At 47.3% G+C, this 22,904-nt stretch overlaps 2 protein-coding genes across 2 annotated transcripts; both read right to left on the bottom strand.

Moving 5' to 3' along the window:
* Positions 1–24: 24 nt before the first annotated feature.
* On the bottom strand, positions 25–9,893 carry TDRD6 (tudor domain containing 6). Its single transcript, XM_035560176.1, has 5 exons — positions 3,190–9,893; positions 2,643–2,754; positions 1,404–1,493; positions 568–625; positions 25–38 (listed from the first exon to the last, which is right to left on the bottom strand). The coding sequence occupies exons 1-5, from the start codon at positions 9,891–9,893 to the stop codon at positions 25–27; spliced, it is 6,978 nt and encodes a 2,325-aa protein (XP_035416069.1).
* A 1,352-nt stretch (positions 9,894–11,245) lies between these two features.
* SLC25A27 (solute carrier family 25 member 27) lies at positions 11,246–19,847 on the bottom strand. The gene is made up of 9 exons (XM_035560144.2): positions 19,261–19,847; positions 17,679–17,870; positions 16,849–16,933; positions 16,193–16,315; positions 15,377–15,489; positions 14,275–14,359; positions 13,517–13,609; positions 13,081–13,183; positions 11,246–12,495 (listed from the first exon to the last, which is right to left on the bottom strand). The coding sequence occupies exons 1-9, from the start codon at positions 19,361–19,363 to the stop codon at positions 12,424–12,426; spliced, it is 969 nt and encodes a 322-aa protein (XP_035416037.1). The 5' UTR covers positions 19,364–19,847; the 3' UTR covers positions 11,246–12,423.
* Positions 19,848–22,904: the final 3,057 nt, after the last annotated feature.

The following is a 22,904-nucleotide window of genomic DNA, read 5'->3' as shown; positions in this document are numbered from 1 at the left end:
AGCCAGGGAGGAAAACGATTTAAATCAAGTTGCAAAAACTGCAATCAATATCAAAACCAGAAACAGCAAGAGAAGAATAAGCCTGCATCTAGGTGATGCAACTGAGAAAGGATGTGTAGGTTCACCAGTTTAATCAAGTTCTCTTAACCAGAGACCAAGATCTACTCAGGGATTGGAACATTCAAGTCCCAAACTACAGTTCTTAGTAGTCTGACCAACAGTCCCTCAGCTTGCCTCAGAAATGTGAGAAAAAGCAACATGCTGATGGCCAACACCTAAAATTCTACCATAATCTTTACCATAGGTAGATATTCCACCCCAGTTTGCCCAAGAGGCTCAATCCAGTAGGTTGAATAAGTACTAAATTGATTTCTAATTGAGACATCAGCAGCTTTCATCATTTGCACTATGAGGAATTCTACAACAGTGTTAAAGGAAATGCCTGGATTTAAAAAAAAAAAGTATTTCAGCTGTATCTTCTAAAATAAAGCATTTAGTAGGAAATTAGAATACATCCAAACCCTGATCAGACAACCTCTTTGGGAGGCTTAATTAAGGTAATCTTACCTTGAAGTAAGGATTCCTCTGGTGAGGGAAGCGTGTTTTCTGCTGCATGGTTAATTGCCTGAAGAGAAGAGGATTCTGTTCGGAAGCTGGCACCATTGCCAAAATATTTTCCATTGCGGTGTTTCTTTAAATATTAGACTAACTTTTCACACCAGCACTGCTGGACTCTCCAGCACTGCTTCTACCCCCCGCCCCACATGAATCAGTCAAGATATCTTCCACCTTTTTTGATACAAAAACTGTGTTATGAATAATGAACTGGAAATTAATTCTCCAGCCATCATCAGTAGCATGACTGACGGACTTAATTCTGAGTTCTAAACATGAATTTCTCACTGGTTGGTGCTTCATGAAGAATACTGTTGAAAAGCTTCCTATCATTGCCTAATTACTTAGTAATACAAGTATGTTCCACAATTTGCCAGCTGCATGATGTGCCAAAGCTGCGTGTCACCAGCACTATTCTAATGTTCCTGATTTACAATAGTCTTCTAGTAACATTTCTTCATTCAAGCTTTTTTTTTTTAATTAAGCTATCACCAGACCAAATTCACTGTCCTCAGGCCAAATGGCTAATAGTTTACATAAACAGACTGCATAAATCATAGAATAGATTTAAATTTCTATTGTCTCCATAGAGATTTAAATCATCTATTAGAGAAGAAAGGACAATATGATGTCTTAAAAAACACTGTGCTGCTAGCAGTTAGCACAAATGCAGACTTAGGTTAATGCTGTTTTGCCTTTCTATCCTCGTGGTGACACAGCAAGAACGACAACTCAGAACGCCCCTTCTAGAAATGTGCAGTTTTCCCCAGTCCCACAGAGCACTGTACCATGGGTGATCTGCCAGCCCGGTCAGGAATAACGTTCCAGACGTTCTCCGGATCCACGATCTCCTCACTGCCAGTAGAGAGATTCAATACCTGTGTGGACAGAGCCAACTCCTATCTAGCACCGCCGATACTCCAAGAACACACAGTAACAGAAAAAAAAAAACCACGCTGAGGGTTCACCCCTACCTCTGAGAAAGCTTTCAGCGTGGATCTTCTAAGGAAGAAGAAATTGACTGCTAGTAAACCTGAGCATCACTACTGAATCTAAGGCAAAGAATCGCTGCATTTAAGTATTTCACGTGTAGTTCTTTCTACAGCACCCTAGCTTAAGCCTCTCCTGGGATTCTAACCCAAGTATTGCGAGAGGGAAAGGCTGGAAGACACCCACTAAATTAGAAGGGGAAGGAAACTGATGAATTGGTGTATCACTCCATACCTGACACTCATCTCCTGAATGCAGCTGAACTAGCTTTAGATAACAGAAGAAATCTGCAAACAGAAGACTGGCCTCCATAATCTCAGGCATTTGATCTTCTAAGGATTTACTTTCATGAAATGATCTTCCGGATTTGCAATCTTAAATTACAACTTAAAGGCCCGTTTTATTATCTTTATAATGTGTGTGTGTGTATATATATATACATATATACACACACACTTTCACACACACCCCAAACCTGAGGAAGAAGCATTACTCATATACTCATTTATTCCATCTTAAAAGAACAGCAGCAGCACAAGGCAGCCCAACGTGTTGTAATCCAGTGTTTAAATTAACTTCCACCAGCCACAAATTCAGTAAAGACTTGTTTCACTGATGTAAGAACAGCTGTACGTTATCTATAATATACAAGTCAAGTTCCTTTCCAAGTTGCTACTGTTTTTAGCAGTAACTCCCTAAAACATCAGCAAAAAGATGCCAAGGCTCGTGGGCATTAATGGTAAATACAGCTCCATGGCAAAACAGTAACTTGCTTAACACCACAAGTATTGTCTCAAACTGGAGCCAGACCTACCAGTCCTCCCAGACTATTCAGGAGAATGAGATGCAAAAGCAGTATCAAGCACTGACATCTAGCATCCACTCACTATGAGACAGCTAGTTCCATCTAGTCCAGAAGTCCAGAATCAGACCTCACAATACTAAGTCTTTTTTTCCGCAAAATATTCTAAATTTGGGAGAAGACAAAAAGAGGACCAGGTTTTACAAATAGAGAAAGAGCACTCAATCGTACTTACCCTGGTACCTTTTTCAGATACCTCCAAAATGCGAGCCTCACACCATTTGAGGGACGTCCACACCACGCATTTTGAACCAACGGCAAAGCCTTTTAGGTTACAAATATATTCGCTGCATTCTACAAAAAGGTTGACATATCAATGAAGGAGGAGGAAAACACAAACCAAAAAAGCCAAAAGGCTCAACTCCGTTCCCAAATCCCCCTGTACTCCTCCAAACTACTTTTAATTAATAAAATCTGTCATCCTAAACAATCTTGAAAATGCATTCACGTTTAGAATGAGATTTCCAATCATAAAACCATTAACCTCTCAGATTACTTGCTGTTACTGTCACGTTTGCCACAGTACTACACATATTCTAATTTCCATAACCCATCAATGCATACTCAGGTTAACACCAGAAGTAAGCCTTAAAAAGCTTATTAGGGAATAAAAATTGCTTTCTACAAGTTATTCTTACATTTAAATGAATGAACATTCATCTAATTCATTAACATTACGTTTAAATGAACACTTTGATTACTTAGCATGTTAAAAATCAGACACTTTACCTGCACTGCAACCAGCCAAGTTAGCATTTTGCGTTTTTCCCGTTTCTTCATCCATATGTTTACAGCCTGAAGACTGCACGTGTGTAAGTGCCCTTCCACTTTCTCTAAACGATTCAGCCAAGTCTTTTTTCATCCATTCTTCCACGTAACGGTCATCCAAGTCCTTTCTCATCCATTCTTCCACATAACGGTCATCTTTCTTCTTTTGCCACTCCTTATGTTTCTCAACTTTGCAGTCCCATGATTTTATGGTGCAAACAGGCCTCTGGCTTGTTAAGTCTTTTGTGAGAAATGAAAATTGACTCCCGCTATTTGCAGAACTTTGCAGGGCAGTGTGTTCCAGCTCTAAAGAGTCCTCGTCTCCATCCTCCTGAGAAGGCTGCACATCAGGCAGCACCAGCTCCAGCAGCTGCTCAATCTCGGCGCCTAGCATCGACAGCATGTCATGGGTCTTTAGGTCCAGCTGTTTCTCAGGCCTACCATCAGACAGAGGCAGCATTAGGGGAGGCTCCACTTCTATCCAACCTTCTTGCAAAGCTTCTGCTTTACGAACCTCTGACAAATCCAGTTCCAGTGCCTTTGCGTTCTCTGCCAAAGCAAGCTGAACGTCAGATGGAAACAGCTCTGCCTTCCCTCCATCGCTAACCGAAGGCACCAGGTTGTCCCTCTCGGTAAGCGAGGGTAAAATTTCAAGTGATTTCAGAACTGCCAACTCCTCCATCTCCTCGTGCAAGAGTGGCAGCTCAAATGCGTCCCGATCCAACGCTTTCTCTCTTGCTTCAGTGCCAGCAGCAGTCTGCATTTCAGGTGACTCTCTTTCCAGTGCTTCCTTCATTTCTTCATCAGCTGAGGAGTACACTGAAAGTGCATCCAGTTCCAGTAGGAACTCTCTTAAATCATCGTAAGAGTGCATTTGTAACTGATCCAGTTCCATCAACGCCTCTGTGTCATCACCTGCAGGAGGCTGTACCTGGAGCAGTGGCCATCTCAGCAGCTCTTTTTGTTTGCCCCCTAGGAAAAGGCTGCCTGGGGAAGCACCACCTGCCTGCTCTGCTTTCAGCTCAGCGTCCTGTAGGAGTGGCGCTCCAGGCAGCTCCTGCAGCGCAGGTTTCATCCCACTCCCCAAAACATGAAGACTGCAGCTTCTCGCTGCTTCTGGTAATGCTTCGACAGCGGGCTCTTCTTCAAGCAGAGGGACCTCTTTGTCAAAGCTGCTTTGAGTCTCAGCTGTTTCAGGTCCATTGTCAGCCTTCCCAGGCACATACTCAACAGCTCCCACCGACGTGTTTGCTCCTACAGCGTTTGAACTCCCAGAAGTGACATCCAAGAAACATTCAGAATGAAGTGAAGCACTTTCACTTCCTTCCTGAGCTAGTCCACAAACAACAGTAGTTTCTCTTTTGAGGCACGGACCCGTATCGCTGCTTGAACAGCTGCTTCTCTGTAAGGGGCTCTCCAGGTTTGGGACAGCTTTGTGATCACTTCCTACAGTAGCCTTCCAGAAAGCTTTCATCTCTTCATTAATACTCTTCCCAGATGCTTCCAGCTTGACAACAGACAGAGGGACTTCAAAAGCTTTATCCTCCTGAGTTTCTACTACTTCAGCTTCTAGTAGCACTTCTACAGTCATATCATAAAACTTCTCTTTTGCTTCACTAAGCCATGAGCCCTCTGAGGAATTGAAACCTGACAGGCAGCAAGCAAACGCTTGATTGGGTACTTTGAGCAATTCACATGGAATTTGCCTGAGCATCTCCAAGCCAACAGTCTCCTCACTTCCATAATCCACATGTCTAACAACTACGTTGCCATCTGTTACACCGGTGACTTTGGCCCTGTAGAACTTCCCATCCTGGCTGTACTTTGCTAGACAAATATCACCACTTTTAATGCAATTGTTCAGAGAGCTTAGCCCAAGGTTTTCAGCTTCCTTTATTTTTTCCTCTACGTAGTTTATGCTCTCTGTATCAGCACTGCAACACCAAAAATATTCTGGACCTTTTACCACCGTGACATAAATTTGTACGGTCTGACCTGCCTCGGGAAACTTCCAGATAAATGATTTACTATCACTTACACTGGAAATTTCATTCTGTGCCTGAGAAGGCAAAGGCTGGCACGTATTTATCACATCACCATTCTCTCTTCCATCAAGTATTCCAGTTGAGTAAGACCCTTCCCTTCTTGCAAGGTTTTCATCAACTAAATGGACTGTTATTATACCTTGATCATCACTGAGAGTAACTGCCCATTTATCCTCAGCCTTCTCTACAAATTTGCACGTGAGCAGCACTTCACTTGTTCTCTTGGTGAAGTACTCGATCGCCTTCTCTGTCCAGCCTGTACTTTTGTTGCATTTAAGTCCACCTAGAGAGCAGTGAATGGCCATTGCTGGAACCGAAGCTAAGTCTTCAGGGAGCCTGTGCGCTTGATCACCGCTGATCACTGCGGTATTACCATAATCAATATACTGTATGCTGATCGAATTGTCGGAAGTCTTCCCTTTTACTACAGCTCTATACCACAGGGTGTCCTCGGAATAAACAGCACTGATCAAGTCTCCGGTTTGCAAGGGTCGCCCACAAGGGTGCTTTGCTGGCGTTTCATTGTTTAAGCGCTCTGAAACGCTGTTTAGCTGAGCCTCATCGCTTGCGAGTTGAACATAAAAATCTGAAGGATCATTTACGTGAGAAACATACGTTAACACTTTATGAGCTGGCGTTATGCTCTGCTGGGGTAGGTCAGATACATTTCTAACTCGTACACATCTGCCTTCGGTTCCAGACTTATTATCCGACTGGGCATCCACCTCGACAGACGGCACAGACTGCTTTTCCTCCCCCACTCTATCTAACAAAGCACCTTCACTACTGCTCAACTTCTCATCAGCTTCCAGTAATTCATCTGCCAGTCTTCTCTTCGCAGAAGGCTGGCGAAGGCTTACACCTTCTGGCTTGACGTGCATTTTGCTACTCTCCTCTCCTCCCCAGGCTTCAGATCTGCATTTTTTTCTTTCAAGAGGCCTACCTGTATTCAGAGAAGACTCGGCAGGCCCATTCCTCTTTTCCACATCTGTACCTTTAGAGCACAAAGTTTCATTTTCTACTTGTCTACTCAGTCCTGCCTTATTTCTTAATCTTAACCCCTCCTTCAGTTTTGCATTAATCTGAGTATTACCATCAAACAACTCAATCAGCAGTTTACCATCGGATTCCTTCGCTACAACTATTGCTTTTAATTGCCTTTCCAGGACAGCTTGCTTAAACCACGCTGTAGCTTCTTTGGGAACGTTGGCTATGTCAGATAAGGAACACTTTATGGCCTGCATTGGCAAAAGCAAAATATCATAAGCATCACTTGGTATAGGAAGCAGATTATCTTTCTCCATTGTCTCTGTGTTACCAAAATCCACAAAAAAGACTTCCTTGTTCGGTTTCGTGGTTGTAACTACCCCCCTGTACCAGCTACCATCGGTGTACCTTGCCAGACACAAGCCTCCAGACTTTGGCAAAGTTTCTAAGCTGGTCATTGTTTCACTGAGGTGCCCGATGTTATCGGTAAGCTGTGCTAAGACATCTGCACATCGTTCAAGTTGGCAGTAAAACGTCCACGGATCATCAACGTGAGTAACAAAAACCTCTTCCTCACTCCCAATTTTGATATCGTGCGTGGAAAAATAGAATGAATGGAGCTGAACACAGGATGCCAGAGGTTTTTGAGGTGACAGAGGTCTGGCCACACCTCTGGCTGTCAGAAACTGGCAAGCACTCTGGAAAGGTGTCATTAAATCTACAACATTAAAGAGCTCCTTATTATTAACAGAAGCCAAGGCAAATATTGTGCACCTCAGCTCAAAGTGACACGATGAGGCATCAACAAACTCCCGAAAGGCCAGAACTGCTGCTTCATCCCAAACAAACGGGTCCTGACCATTAGGCTGGATTAAGTTGTACAGGCTGCACCTGAAAGCCTGAGCCTTTAACTGGAGGAAGTGTTCAGGAATTGAGCGGAGACTCGTTAGAGACACCCACTCTCTGTTGCCATAGTCAACATATATGACTTCTACTTTTTCTGCAGAAGTAACTTCGCTGACAATCAGAGCCCTGTACCATTTTTCATCCTCTGAGTACTGGGCTAAGCATACAGAATTCGGCCAAGTATCGGGGTGGGATGAATTTTCACAGTACTCCTGAATTTCAGCCACTAATACAGTGAAGTCATCAGAATTTCTACTTAACTGACACCAAAAATAACCAGGACTTTCAACACACGATACAACCACACTAACTGTACTTCCCACTTCCAATTGACCCCCGTAAGAGAAAGTCGGCCTCATTTCCAGGTAACTCTGCCTGTGAGAGATGGGCAGGTTTTCCTTGCCCTCATACACCTGAGCAGGAAGAGATTCAGTACTTTTAGAACTGTGAGTGGTTGCAACAGGGCTCTCCTTGACCATCACAGCTGCAGGACTAAGTGCAATATCATTTTTCTTTAGACCAGGTTCTTCTCTGAGCTTTTTAGCTGTATTCATTTGTTTTTCTTCCCCAGCACCCGCTGCAGGAGAGGCCTGCCTCGCAGCCTTATCAGATGATTTTTGAGGAGTCTCAGGCATTTCACACCCCTGGTGCTCAGCATACCCCCCCTGAGCCATGAGTTTACCCACATTTTTCTCTCCCAGTTGGGACTGGTCAAGAATTTCAACCACGTATTTGTCACCCCGTGCACTGCGAAAATGAACCTTCAGTCCCTTGTTCAGTACAATCTCTCTGAAGGCAGACACAGAGTCTTCACTCCAAGTCCCCCTCAGAGGGGAGACATCTGCCAAACAACACTTCAGAGCTAAAGCCGGCAGCTCCCTGAACTGAGGAAGGAGCTCCTTTACCTTATCCCGGTCTACAGTTTCAGTATTGCCTCTGTCCATCAGGTGTATTTCTACACCACTGTCCAGAACCCTGGTGATTACTGCTCGATAAAAGGCACCCTCTTTTCCACTGGCACAACAAAGGGATCCAGGCTGTAGGTCCCATACGACATCACCCAGCTGCGTGGCATTGGAGTAAAAATTCCACATGCTCTGCATCAGCTGCCTGAAGAGCTGGTGATGCTCGTGGAGCTGCAGCCAGAACTCGGACGGGTCTCGGAGATGGGAGACCTGCACATCGTGGAACACACCCAGCTTCAGGTGCACGCCAACTGAAGGAGCAGAGGCCAGATCTCTGGGCGTTAAAGCAACAGGAGGGGCTCCCGGTGGCAGTTCCAGTTCTCCAGCTGCGGATTCTTCCACCTCCAGCTGCTCCCCCGCCTCAGTCTGGCTGACCTGCACGTGGCTGCTGACCAGGCAGCGAGCTTGCACCCCAAAGACGTGGTTCAAGTTGATGCCACCTTCCCCATACAGGCTCACATTATAGAGATGCTCAAAGGAGTTAAAGGCTTCGATGCGAGCTCGCACTCCTTTGCCCAGCACCAACGCTTTCAGCTCATTGATCTGCGACAGGGACCAGCCACAACCCCCATCCGAGACACCCTGAAGAGCACACGGGTAAGTCACCACAGGCATGCGAAAACACTCGAGGGGCAGGTGGCGCAGGCTAGCTCCCATCACAGTCTCCTTCCTGCCATAGTCCACAAAGAACACGTGAGCCACTTGCTGGTCCTGCTCCCCAGAGGTGACCTCCAGCAGGAGCGCTCGGTACCAGCAGCCCCCCACACCACGCGCAGCACAGGGTGAGCCCACTTTGGGTTGTAAATCTTGCTCCCACCTGTCATAAATGTGGCGCATGGTATCAGAAAGCCGATGGATCTCCTTCGACAAGCTCTGCAACTGGCAGTAGACGTGGTGAGGGTCGGAGACGTGGGTCACTATGACGGGCTCTGTCACACCCAGCTGAAGCTGTGGGTAGAAGTAGTCCAAGGCAGGTGACGCTGGCTGATATAAGTGGAAAACTTGGAGAAGCTGTGGCATGGTGGAAGTTGTGAGGGAACGCGCAGAAGACTGCGGTTTGAGCTGGTCTGTTAACTGCTCATGAGTTAGACAGTCCTTGAGCACCTGGCAGAACCAACCAGGAGTAACCTGCCTGGCCAGGCCCAGGTGATGCATCTGGGCCACCAGCTGGGGCAGCTCCAGCACGGTGAGATGCTGTGGCACCATCACCTCCCGCACCACACCCGACACCTCCTTGCCATGCAGGTGACTGAGGAACTCCATAGCTTCTGCTGTCCAAGTGGAGACAGGCGCATCCCCACAGGCGGCCGCCACAGGGCCTCCAGCCGGCATCAGATCAGCCACAACACAGCCCAGCACCTCAGGCGGAAGGCAGAAATGCTCCTTACAGCCCTGTGCCAGGTAGTAGGGAGACACAACCACTGTGCAGCCCTCATCGAGCAGGAACACACGGTAGTCCCAGCCACGGCGACTCACCACACAGCAGCGGTACCAGAGCCCGGCCAGCTCCACCAGGCCCAGGTCTCCAGCATGCAGCTCAGCCTCACCAGCCACCTGCCCCACAGGGCCTGGTGCATTCACCAGGCGTGGCCCGGCCGCTGCTTGGATCTCGCTGCGGAGGCGGATATATTCAGCACCGCGCTGGCCCAGCAACCCCCAGAGCTGCACTACGGGCACGTCGGGGCACGTACCCACGGCACAGACCCGCAGGGTGACAGCAGTGCCGGGCTCGGGGGCCCCGGACGCGAGCCCCATGGCGCCCCTCAGCCGCCGGCCCCACACGACGCAAAATGGCGGCGCACCCCCCTGCCTCGCCCCCTCATACAGCGCGCGCCGCCCACGTGACCCGCGAGGCGTTAAACGGCCAGGTGCGGCTGCCCGGCCGGGGTGGTCGAGTCCATTTTTGTTATCCTGGGGGGCGACGAAAGCAAGAGGGATGGGAGTAGGATAATGAAAGCAAGATAAAAGGGAGTAAGCCAATATAGAGGGCTGTCTGTGTTAAATGGAGGATGCTTGGAGGCACTACGAGGGAGAAAGTTGTCAGCAGGACTCAGCGCGGAGACCCCTGTTGCCACCCTCGCTGAGAGTGGACCGCTCCATGCCGGCTGTGTGGCAGCGGCACGGCGCCGGGTGGAGCTTCGCCTCCATTGGGTGGAGCGAGCGCCGGGGGCGGGACCTAGGTGCAATGCTCGGCGGCTATTGGCTGGCGAGGGGGCGGCGGTGTGAGGGCGGGGCGGGAGGGCTCGGGAGGGCTCTCGGGCGCCTTCAGCGCCTCAGCGGCGGCCGCCATTTTGTAGCGCGGCCGGGGCCGCCTCTGACAGGGGCCGAGCCGCCTCTGACAGGGGCCGAGCCGCCTCTGACAGGGGCCGAGCCGCCTCTGACAGGGGCCGAGCCGCCTCTGACAGGGGCCGAGCCGCCTCTAAGGGCTTCGTGAAGCAGCAAATGTAGGTGCTGTGTTTGTCTGTTATAACACAGGAGAGCCAAGCCCGAAAGCCGTGGTGCCCTCCTCGGGCTGACAGCTTCTGAAACTGGTAAGTCCAATAAACGTGGCCGTGTGCTTCACACAGTAGAAGCTTCTGCTTGAAAAATTTTGAATTGCCACACATTAAGAAGTGATGCAGTAAGTAGCAGCTTTTGCTATTCAAATTTAGTTATTTTAATACAAAACATTAGGCATTGGCAGCGTTATGAATCTCTTTAGTGTTTCCTGCTCAAAATAGCTTTATTAAGAGTTAAAACAACTCCTCACTAAAAGACTTCTAAAATTACTTTTTTTACCTCAATAGATGAGGCACTTCTGCATATCCAGCATCAAGTCTATCTGAGTAACAGGATTGTAGGCAGGACCGTATGGATGTGACTGAAAAAGCAGCTTTGCCTGCTGGTTTATAGTTGCTGGTGATGATGTGTAAGAAGGAAGGAACTCAGGCTACCTTCTAAGCCTGATAACTAAAAAAGATAATATATCTGAACAAAAAACTGATCACCTAATAGTGGTGAGATAAGTATCTACACAGCATTTGTTCCCACCTTAGAGTCACACACCCAACCACATGCAGCCACAACAAACCTACAATATAAGCAAAAAGTACAAGTGAAGCCAAGAAGACACTCAGATTGTTTTTAATCAGAAATTGGCACCTGGGAGGTACTGGTTGCAAAGTTTAGTCTGGAAGAAATCTTGAGTATTTACTTGGAGAACAAATTTTGTAGTGTCGTTTCATTGTTTGGTGTTGTTAAATCAAAGCCAGCTTTGTTCTGTCTATGTTATGATTTCTACTAGAGTGCATTTTTGCCTCCTCATAGACAAAGCCTAGTGACAAACAGAAGTAGTCCTCTTTCCTATAAAATGTGGAAAGCTTTAGATTAAAAAAAATATATATATTCAAATATCCGTTTTTTTTAAGGGAACATTATATTTCTGCCTAGATTTAAAAAGGGCAGAGTGTATATTTCCATGGAAAAGTGGTACTTTAGTGACCCAGTCTGCCCTGTCAGTGCTGGGACTCTGAAAGGACAAGTAGTGCAACTTGTCCTGTGGACAACACGCCTATTGTGAGCCCCTCAAGTAGGACAGAGTGAACTAGGCTTTTGATTTCTTAGGCTTTCCTAGGCTTTTTGATTTCAGGGACTGAATTTCACTCGTGGATGTTACTCAGGTGGTTGAGTGTAGAGGTCAGACAGATTCAGGAAACCACAAGGAGCACAGCCCCGTCTGCTTTTTGTGCAAAGCAGATTGAAAGTTAGGTGAACTGTTTCAATCTGTTTCAGTACCTAGCACCCTGCACTTGGTTTGCTGAGGCATTATACTAAAGAGGTAGTTCTTTTTCTATGTGAAAACAAATTAATAATAACAAAAATTCCTAAGTAATTTTATAGGCTGGTAAGCCACATGTTCAGTGCTGCATTGTTCAATCTGCTTTTGTCCTTAATTACAGGAATCATCACTATTACAAAACATACAATATTCTACTTGTTAGATTTTTTTTTTAACCTTTGTTCACTCGTCCAAAAAGCTGATGCTGGCTGCCAGTTGAAGTCTTATTGTGGCATTTTTTTCTTGCGGATAACTTAACCTTCATACAGCGGTCTGCCAAGCAGCTAGCATGCTTAAGTCATGGCCAGTCCTAGCCAGGAAGGACTGGATTTAGGGCAGCAATCTATACATGCGATCCTACTCCACTCTCCTAAATGAATTAGTTCTTTGTGGGGTAGGAATGCCTTGTGGAATGAAAATACAGCTTTCCTATTCTTCGTTTTGTGGATATTAATGTGGTTTATGATTTTAAAAAGAACTAACTCCACAGATCCTTCTGATTTGTTCATATGTAAGCCAGAATACCAGTGACCAAGGAGCCTGTGAAAGCAAGCACAGAAGTTAGAAGCTTGAAACAGAACTGATCAAATAATCCCATTACATTAAACTGTTTTTGTCTCCTTAGAAATGCTATTCCCAAGCTTAATCTCATGTCTGTCATAAAAACTTTCATGTTGCATATCGATAGGGCTACACAGTCCTTCACAAGACACCGAAAACCCTTTTTTGCAAGCTTGCCAGCCTGTAAATGTTTAACGTGAAATGTTTCATGCTTGGGAACTACTTGAGGCTGAACGCTTCTTAATTTTTTGTAAAGGCTTCTCTTGTTCTAAAACGTTAATCAGATAATTACATGGTTCTCCTTGCATAAAATAGGAAACTTGCACCCATGTAGCTGAGATTCTCTGCTGTCTGCTTTTTTAGAGCAATATACCGGTGTTGGGCAAAAGCCTTTTGTGCCTAGGAAGTGACGCTGCATGCAGTTGTTTCATCCATTAGCAGCTATGTAACTGCAGTTAAATAGAGACACCCAAATAACTCTGAAATGTTGATAGAGCAAAACACTCCCTTCATTTTAACGCCACATCTTTCAACTTTTACTAAAGACAGTTAAAAGGCATTTACCATTCGCATCCAGGTTGGTATAAAGCCTTTGTATAGAGACATAAACCCTTCACCTTGTACCGTTTGAATCAAGCAGTCCGTGGAAGACTTATACAGCAGACCTCTAGCAACGTGCAGAAAACGAACAGTTAGGATTACAAATACACAAATCAAAAATAAATAAATCCCATCCCAAATGATAAATAACCGGTATCAGCTAAATTGGTACCATTATTCTTTTGTAAGCTCACTGGAGTCTTAATTGCTCTGAATTCCACTGAAGTAACTTGATATGGCTATGTGGTCATCCCAGGAAAACCCCTGAGACACACAAAACTGAAATACTAAAATGGTAACAAGATGAAGAGCAAGACTTAGCACCTGGACCAACTCCCAGTGAAATCAGAGAGACTCAGGGTCTCACTGTCCTACGGAGAAGTCCCTGAAGTGTCCGTACCTTCCCTGCTTGTCTCTCGGCTGGTTCATTATCCGGGTTTTGACCACATCAGCAGGAGTTCCCAGGACAGCGGCCACCAAGCCAGAACAGCCACTATCAATAACAACAGGTACTTAGCAAAAAACCTACAATTTATCTCAAGTTAAGTTCCAATACTAAAGATAAGTGAAAACAGGTATTCATAAAATCATGAGTAATACCTCATAAATTAACATAAACTTGTTTAGGAGAAGGCTTGCTAGTACTGCTTCATCTCAAATGTCCTCTCAGTGCCAGCTGCCCTCGCCTCTGTATGTAGTCCTGAGGCAGGGGTAAAGGACCCATAATAATTGATTTATGTTATAGCTTATGTAAAGCAGATCTCTTCAGAATTCAAGGGAATAAAAGAGGTTGTTCTGCAGAGGTTATATCACTTGTTCTTACTGTTTGTTAACGTTAAAATAGATTAGATAAAATAGTAGCAATTGCAGAAAGGTGAAAATTTGTGTGCTCTCACAGGTGTTCAGATGTACTGGTAAGGCTCTTCTGGTGAGTGCAGTTTCCTAGCAATGGTTGCATCCTTTGTTTTGTGACTTCTGTGCAGTGATGTTCTCTCAGGTGAAAAAAACCCAAACCACTACCAGTATAAGGATAGTTTTATCATCGATATCACAGCTAAAGACTAGGGGCTTCTGCTAGCACACGGGGGTCATGCAGGTCCAGACGGCCAGGCTGGGAAAGCCCCACAGTGGAAAAGGGGTAAAAAAGGAGCAGGGCACCTGGCAACGCTGTGAGTGAGACTGTTGTCTGTGAGTGGCGTGTTCAGAAGCAAGAAGTGCTTCACCAAGTCATAAGTGGTCAGATCTGTAAAGAGAATAATGAGGAAAAAAAAGCATCAGAAGCAAATGGTGTTTGTGCTGTTTATTACTGACAAAGGATGGAGATTTGGCAAGACCTAAATTTCCAGTGCTGCTCCTCCCATTGGCACAGCTAGCACCCTGCCCCCAGTTTCTGATGCGAGTTGTGGCACGTAGCTCCCTTCGTTAGACGTGTGAGTACCTGCTCCCTCCCACTGCCTTCTTCCCTGTTCTACCCTACAAATGGCAGCATGGATCCCAAATGGAAAATTGTGCAGAATAATTCATTAAGCAAGGCCCAAAATGCCATGGTAAGGAGTGTTCTTCCTCTGCCACCTCTGTGCGAGTGCCACAAAAATGTTAAAAATGTACAAAGATAGTAAATATTAGATCTAATCCACTAAATCTACAGAATTTATATCACGATCTTCTGAAAACAGATCAGAGTTATAGCATCTGGGTGTGTGAATGAAGGGCAGTGACCTGAAAGTTGATGGTAGATGTGCGTTGCGTTTCCAGTGCCCTCACCAGGATGACCCTCCCAGCTCTCAGCAGTGCTTTACAGCCCAAAGGGACCCAGTGAATATTTTTCACTTGTAAAAGAGTTTGCTCGTTAAAGTTTACGTGCTGAGACTACTTGTTGCATCACGTATGGAGAGGTATACCTTAATGATATTTATTATATATTTAATAACTCTTCCTGCAAACCATCCAGATTATCAGTCCTGCTGCTTAGCAAGGCGTAGTTTACACCACCTCCAGTTTTCTAACTCCAAAGACATTTTTTGGTCATGCTGCTAATGTAATCCCGTGCCGGCTGACCTAGGAAGTAGTACCCAGCATGCCAAAGAAGATTAAAACATGCAAAATGAAAAAAATAGCCAAGGTAGCGCAGCAGGATATGCCAAGAACAGAGCCAGCGTTTATGGTTGGAAGCCACAGGCGGTGCCTTTCAGTCCCAAAGACTTAATATTTAAAGCTTAAATGCGGCCTTAAGCACTGCAGATCAACTAATTCAATTTACCTCCCATGTTTACCAGAGCAGCTCTCTGGACATTTGGCACCCATCCAGCCCAAAGTCCTCGAATTCCTCCTTCGGACAGGATCTTCATAAATGCGTGGTGCACTCCTCGAAATCTGAAATCAATGTTTAATTGAGAGAGAACCCAGCTACAGAGACATCTTCGCGTATTCCAGAGCTTTGCTGAGCCAGGTCCTCACTTAAGAGTGGCAGTTTATACCTGCGAGGATCTGGTCTCTGGATCCCTTTAATCTTTGACTTTCATACCACGACATCTTAGCAATCGTTAGTTTCCCTGGTAAGCAGCAGTCTGGTCACTAATGATAGGCGACCCTCTGATTCCACAGGTGCGTTGCAATACTAAATGTGTAAGAAACCTAACAATGCCAGTCGTTTTGGACCTAAAGGGCAGCGTGTCCTGGTATCTGCAAGGAGGGTCTCAAGCCCTGCTGTTTGTAGGTAGCCAAGCCTTTCCCTGCGCCAGTGAATCCCAGCTGAGCCATTTCCCTGTCCTTTCTTCCAGCTTCCCTTCAGAAAGCATCCTTCCCCCTCCCTGGTGGTGTGCTGGTGTGGAAATGCTGCACACCTCCGATAGGCAAGGGTTTGTGGTCTCCAGGACTTACACACTAAAATCGGGAAGGCAAGTATAAGGGGGAAATCTCAGATCCGCCCCCCTCTTCTGCCCAGAGCCATCGCATGCCTCTTCCTCCAACAGGGACCAGAGCAGCTGGGGAAGGGGGTGGCAGAAAGCAGAGAACCATGCCCTCAGCCAAAGAGTAACCACGGGCAGGATAAATGCCAGTCTGGAGAAGAACTGACCGTAACGGCTTTCCTTCCAGCTTCCTTTTTCCTTCCATCTGCATCTGCACCTTCACCAGATCAGTTGGGCTGGCAAAAAACTGTCCGATGGCACCCGCAGACATGCCTCCAACAACAGCTTTCCTGCCGCACAGGGAAATCAAACACGCTGCAGAATACGCTGAGGAGCTTCACAAATCGCAGTGCTAAAGAGTTCGGCAGCACGGCCCAAGTGAGATAAATGTGAATGGCTCTTTCTTATCCTGGCAGCCGAAGTTAAGATGATAATTGTGGCAAATGCAGGTAGTTAATGTAGTCAGGAATAGTTCGGTTAATTTCAAGTTAATATAAAAATTGAGAGTCTGCCACCAAGATGCTCTGCTTCCTCTCCGGGTTACATCATGCTCCTCACTTAAGGTTTAAAGGCAGAATGGCAAGATACAAGAGAGGTTGCTGTATATATTATAACAACTGAATGTCGATCTGAAACTCGGAACTGCTTGCCAATACATAAAACCCTTTCCTGTAGCACCAGGCAGTCCATGCAGATGCTTAAATTCCTACTTTATCTTTACCCTCTTTAGGTGGGCGAGCCATAAAGAGAAGACAGCTTTCTAGGGCCATCCAGAGTAAAGGACAATCCCCAAACAGGCACAAGCATACATGCGTGACATTACCAGAAAGGAAAGCTTTCGTCCTCAGCCCTGCCAAGCACAGAGTCACGCAGATGTTCATATGCAACCATCCGAACACCAGAATACACTGTGGAATACAAAAGCAGGAGGTAAGTCTTAGGTCTGCCGTTTCTGGAGGTCACCCCGTGAGAGAAAGCTGAGGGGCTTTGTTGTAAAACATTGTGGAGCTTGCCTGGGCCACATGGTCACTGCTCTCACGTTCATGGTCAAAACAGGGAAAGCAAGGGAGTTGGCTGGTACAAATGCTATAGCCAGGAATTTTTACACTCTTTGGTTGAGCCATAAATGTCCCAAGAGGCAGCATGGCTCGTGGCAGCACACCGAGCAGACCCTACTGCACTGCTCCCCTCTCAGCTGGCTGCCAAGCACGGAAACTGCCATGAGTGCTTTTGAGGTTTGTTGCTGTCACTGGCTTTGCAAGTAAAACACGTCAAACTGTTACCTGTGGCCAGACCATTACCATGTTTCTTCATCCTGGCGTTAGCAACCTCATATTTTTTTCCCAGTCTGTCCCCACTTCCCTTGGATAAAATATATTTATTGTTCTGGGGACCGTGAGTGCCTGTGAGCACTGAAGACCTTCCTGCAAAAATGTCAGGGAGATTATATTTTGTTTTCCTAGAGGCCAGAAAAAGGCCACGAAGAGAGGGAAGAGTGGGGACTGAGCTGGAATCCCATATATTTCAAAGTGGGATTGCAAAGCAGGCTGAAGAAATCCTCGCAGCTACATTTAAAGTGCGACAAGATAGGGGAAGCTCGTGGCCCAAGGCCGCTGGCCACTGAAAGCAGGACCCGAACTTGCCGATAATCACCTATGTGCCGGTAGACGGCCGGAGTGGCTCCTTGCCAGAGCTTCAGTAAGCCTTCCTCCTGCACCACGCCAGCCGCCGTCCGCAGCATGCCGCGGTACGGGACAGCCTGCCTGGCAGCAGCTCCGCTGCCACGCGCGGCAGCTTCACCTTGGACTTGCAGTCGAGTTTTCGTGAGATCCAGGGGGAACGTCACTGAAGAGAAGGAGAGAGGACAAACATGAATTTGGGTTCAGCTGTGGAGGGACATACTGCACCGGTGACATCTACACCCGAATCCCAAGGCAGGCAGCAAGGTGTGAGCAAAGTGCAGCGACCTGCAGCAGGGCGGGGGTACTTGTGGGGAGCAGGAGGTGATTCACACCCAGCTCTGTTCAATGTGGCTTTGGGCATGAGACGCAAACATGCATCAAGCCCCAAGTCTTCCTCCCCTACTTCTTTTTGAAGATGTCATGCCATGCACATACTTTCCAAGAGACTCTGGGGTAAAAGTAAAAGCTCTGTTCCAGTTACTCCTCCTGAATAAAAATCAGTCGGATCCCTTACTGGGTGTCTGGCCTCTCCAGCTCTGCCCAGCATGGTGGCAGCACATGACCCAGAACCAGGAACAGCACAACGCTGGCCGTGGTGTAACGCAGACATCCTTGCAGGTGAGCATCTATCCCTACAAGCCGCCCTAAAGCACACCAGAGCTGCTTTGCTGGTGCAGACACAGAGAGTTTAGGTTGTTAGTTCTCTCACAGGAATAAGGGATGGCCAGGAAAGGCGGCCCACCTCCATCTCACCTACCCAGCGCTGCTTCTGAAACACTGGGGGTGCATTTTTGCTGCCCCTAATTTCAAAATCCTGAGCAGTCGTTACATGGCTGGTGTGAAGGTGTCCCTCTGCATGCAGGCCAGCAGTGGCTCTCTGGGCAATGGGGCACGGTAACATGGCGCTCACGCTTAAAGACCAGCAAAGACAGACATCACAAATCATTAGCACACTGCCACAGGTTTGCACGTAAGAGTTTGTAGCAGTCCTATACCATACGCTGAGAAATACTACGAGTAAGTTACTGAGGACAGAGCGATGCCCTGCAGATGCCAGGGTGTTTCTTTCCTGCCTTTCACCAAGCAGTTTTGCGACCCTCCGTTTTTACAGACAACTCTACCGTAGCCAGAAACATGAAATTCAGTTTTTCTTCGATTAACCAACATTAACTAGAAAAGCAAATTCCTGCAGAAGCCAGCACCTTGCTACTACCTTAGGCAAAAGACTGCCTCTAGTGTTGCTCCAGAAAACAAGCAAGTGCAAAGGTCAGGATAGTCCCAACTGTGCTGTGCTAATTGACTGCAGCCCTTTGGTCTCAGAGGCGAAGATTTCCATGCGAACAACCCCACAGATAGCTCAGGCGGCGTAAAACACTTGCAAAGCCTAAATTATGGGAAAGGGAGAGCGAGCAGAGTGGAAGGAGCAGATTTGCTGGAGCGGAAATGGCAGAACAAATGCCGAGCAGTGAGGAATCCGGGGACTGAAGTTCTCCCTGCCCCCCAAAATCAATTTTTGATCCCCTTCCCTCCAGCAAAACCACGGTGATTTGTACCTAGTTCTGCCACAGCGGCCGCACAGGCTGACAGAGCGAATTTGCTGGCCCGGGGCCATCTCTCTGGAAGAGGTAAGCTCTTCTCGTCTTCTGCAGGTACCATGTAGCGTGTGACATGCGGCAAGGCTAAGCAGCCACCCTGCGCGGCTCTGAAAGAGGAGCGGCCCTGGCCACGCTAGCTCAGCTGTGCTCTGGGTTGGTTAGGAGACAAATTTCTGAAGGTCATGTTTCTACAGTGCCAGCGCTCGCAACTGCAGCAGCCCAAATTCCTCCGGAGAGCTGCAAGGTCCTCGGTGAGCGACACGGGAGACAGCGGGCTCCTGGGAAATGTAGTCTGGCAGCGGCACTGCCCCCTGCCAGCAGACTGGGAGCGCTCAATTTTGACACTTGCCTTCGTGTTAAAAAATAAATAAATCATTAACGAGGCGTCGAGATTATGAGAGCAGCTGTGGGGCTGTTTGCTTTGTGGGGTGTTTCAGTTTGCACCATCTTCGTCACCGACAGCGTCCCCAAAGAGCATCCCGGTGCCAAATGGCTGCGCAGGCACCGTAGCCGCCTTCTTTCAGACAGATTTAATTGATCCAGATCTGGTTTAATGGAAGTGAAATTAGCAGCAGCCACATACACGCTGAGCTGAAGAACGGGCTCTCTACTCTAGCACTGTCAGCAGTTCCCTGGGGAAATTGTTCATGGGGGCTCGGCACAGAGCTGTACAATTTGAGCAAGGGGCACACAAACCTGGGTGGGCAGGAGCTGGTCTCTGCCAAACCCCTGCATGTCAGAAATTTCAAGCTTTTCCTGGATGAGCACTGAAGCCCCGGTGATTGTGTGCCATTCTGAATTTCTCTTAAATTAACGTAGGCACATTTTGTTCTCATCCTGAAAATTAGTAAATAAATAAGGCATGGGCTGCTCAAGAGAAGCTCTTCATGTACCATTAAAGCACAGCTGAATCACTGAGTTAATCATTAGCCGTTGATCACTAATCCTCACACTGAGGATTTGAGGGTTTTTAGGACACAGAAATCATCCGAGAACCACCCCCCAGCCCTAACTAACATTTCAGTACACATTCCAGGTCACAATAACTCAGACAAATGAAGGGAGCATTGCAGGTAAAATATCCAATATCATGGGGATTTCAGAGCCACAGCCTGCTCCAGTGCTTAACCACTTTGTGGACATTTTGTCCTTATATTCAACCAGAATTTGCCAGGTTCCAACTTCCAACCATGGCTCCTCGTCCTTTCAGATGTGCACCTCTGGGAACCATCTCGCTATGTCCTTCCTGTAACCATGCTTTAGGGGCTGGAAGCCAACTAGATCCCTCCTTAAAATAAACCCTGTAACACAGCATCTTAGGGAGGGAACAACTCTTCAAGGTCATTTTTAGTCTGGACTCTCCATGGTCATTTTTAGTCTGGGGAAGTGCACTGGTTTTTAAACCAGGCTGATCTGGGGACAGCACTGAGGAACACAAATGAGTCTGAGCTGGAGATGAGCGTTTGCTGCGGCAGCTCTCGACATCTGGGGTTTATTTACCCCCAAATCCTGAGGGAAACAGCTCTAGCAGAGAAAACCCTTTGTATTTATTTATTCTGTCTTTTAGTGACACAGCAGTTTCTGATTTCTGAACAAAGTCAGTTCAGGCTGCATGCAGGGGAAGGGAGCACAGACTTCAGCTATGATGGAGGCACAGCAGCAGAGCCAGGGAGGGCTGGGTGCTGCTGAACAAGGCAGCCAAACTGCCCAGCTCCTCCAGCCTGCCTTTAGCAGTGGGGACTGTGTTGCTTTCCATTGGAAAAAAAAAAAACATTAAATATTATCTTAATCAGGCCTAAGACCTAGTCTGAGGCAGTTTGTTAGTGACAATCGTGCCACCATAGTGGCTGTGTCCTCCTCACGATAGTTCTGTCAGTAGCATCTCTTCCTTTGCCAAATCTTTCCCAGGAAGCAGAAGCTAAAAATTGAAACAAACAGAAAATAACTACCGTCTTCACAATGTTTTCAGGGCTTGTCTCACCTGTGCATAGAGGTCACTTCAAACTCCCTGCTTGGGTTGTGCATGTAATGAAAATATCCTCCAGTATTACACCAGTATACATGAGGAGGCCCTGCTTGAGCTGGGGGTTGGCCCAGATGACCTCCAGGGGTCCTGGAGCCTCCCTTCCAACCTCAACCATTCTGCGATTCCCTGATTACAAGGCTTAAATCTCCAGTCTCATTCACGTTGCCCTTGTGCGTTGACTTCGCGTTGCCCTCTGCTGAACTTGATGAGGTTCTCGTCAGCCCATTTCTCCACCCTGATGATGTCCTTCTGGGTGACATATCCCAGGTCTATCAGCCACTGCTCCTGGTTTTGTACCACCTACAGACTTGCTGCGTGTGTTCTCTGTGCCACCACCCAGGTCACTGATGAAGACATTACACGGTAGTGGTTCCAGCATTAACCCCTGGGGTGCACCACGCTTGCCCTTACGCTTGCACGCTTGCCCGCTTGCACTTACCGGTCCGTACTTCATCAATATGGGGGCGGGAGACAGTGTCAGAAGCCTTGCTAAAGTCAAGGGAGACAGCATCCACTGCTCTCCCCTCTACCGAGCCAGTCACCCCAGCACAGAAGGCTTTAAAAGATGCCTGGGATGGCTGGGATAAATGGATGTGGGAGATCATGGAGCGTCTCTTTTCCTTCTACTAGCTGGCCCACGCTTCAGATAACACAATCTATAATAATGATATATATTATTATATCTGATAGTAATATATCACAGAATCGTCTAGGTTGGAAGAGACCTCCGAGATCACCTGGTCTGACCTCTGACCTAACACTAACAAGACCTCCACTAACCCGTATCACTAAGGGCTACACCTAAACGTCTTTTAAAGACCTCCAGGGATGGTGACTCAACCACTTCCCTGGGCAGCCCATTCCAATGCCTAACAACCCTTTCAGTAAAGAAGTTCTTCCTAATATCCAACCTAAACCTCCCCTGGCGCAACTTTAGCCCCTTCCCCCTCATCCTGTCACCAGGCACGTGGGAGAACAGACCAACCCCCACCTTGCTACAGCCTCCTTTAAGGTACCTGTAGAGAGCGATAAGGTCGCCCCTGAGCCTCCTCTTCTCCAGACTGAAAAATATACGATACTTAATAGTGTGTCCAGCGCCTGAGGAGCAGATAAAGGCTCCAGGTGCTGACCTAACAATTCAAAACCTACTGGTTGCCCCCGCAATGCTGCTGCAAGGCCAAAAGACAACATTTTAGAGAAGTCCGGTTGGTTTCTTCGTGTGTGCAGAAGCAGCAAACCAAAATTACGTGCAGAATCCATTGAATATAAAAAAGCACTGCAGCAACCCCCCAGCACATCTCCCCAGTGCAAAGTTCGGGGATTTGGCACAGCAGCATCCAAGTTTTGCAAGCAGCAGAGCTGGTCCTCATCCCGGAGCGGCGGACAACTTGCTCTGCCTTTTCCACAGCCGGGGCTTGTCCGCCAGGCTGCCCCCTGCTTTGTCACCGTGTCTCCGTGGTGGCGGCCAGCTGGCCAGGTTGACACAAGAGCCCCTGTTGAGCAGCAGGGACAATCCTGGCCCTGCCGGCTGCTGCGGCAGGCGGAGCAGCCGCTGCAGCAGGCAGCGAGAGGCAAA

The sequence above is a fragment of the Cygnus atratus genome, chromosome 3, assembly GCF_013377495.2.
Source record: "Cygnus atratus isolate AKBS03 ecotype Queensland, Australia chromosome 3, CAtr_DNAZoo_HiC_assembly, whole genome shotgun sequence".
In the NCBI taxonomy this organism is placed as follows: domain Eukaryota; kingdom Metazoa; phylum Chordata; class Aves; order Anseriformes; family Anatidae; genus Cygnus; species Cygnus atratus.
Note: the sequence above shows the minus strand (reverse complement) of the source record. Positions and strands in the feature narration are given on the sequence as shown.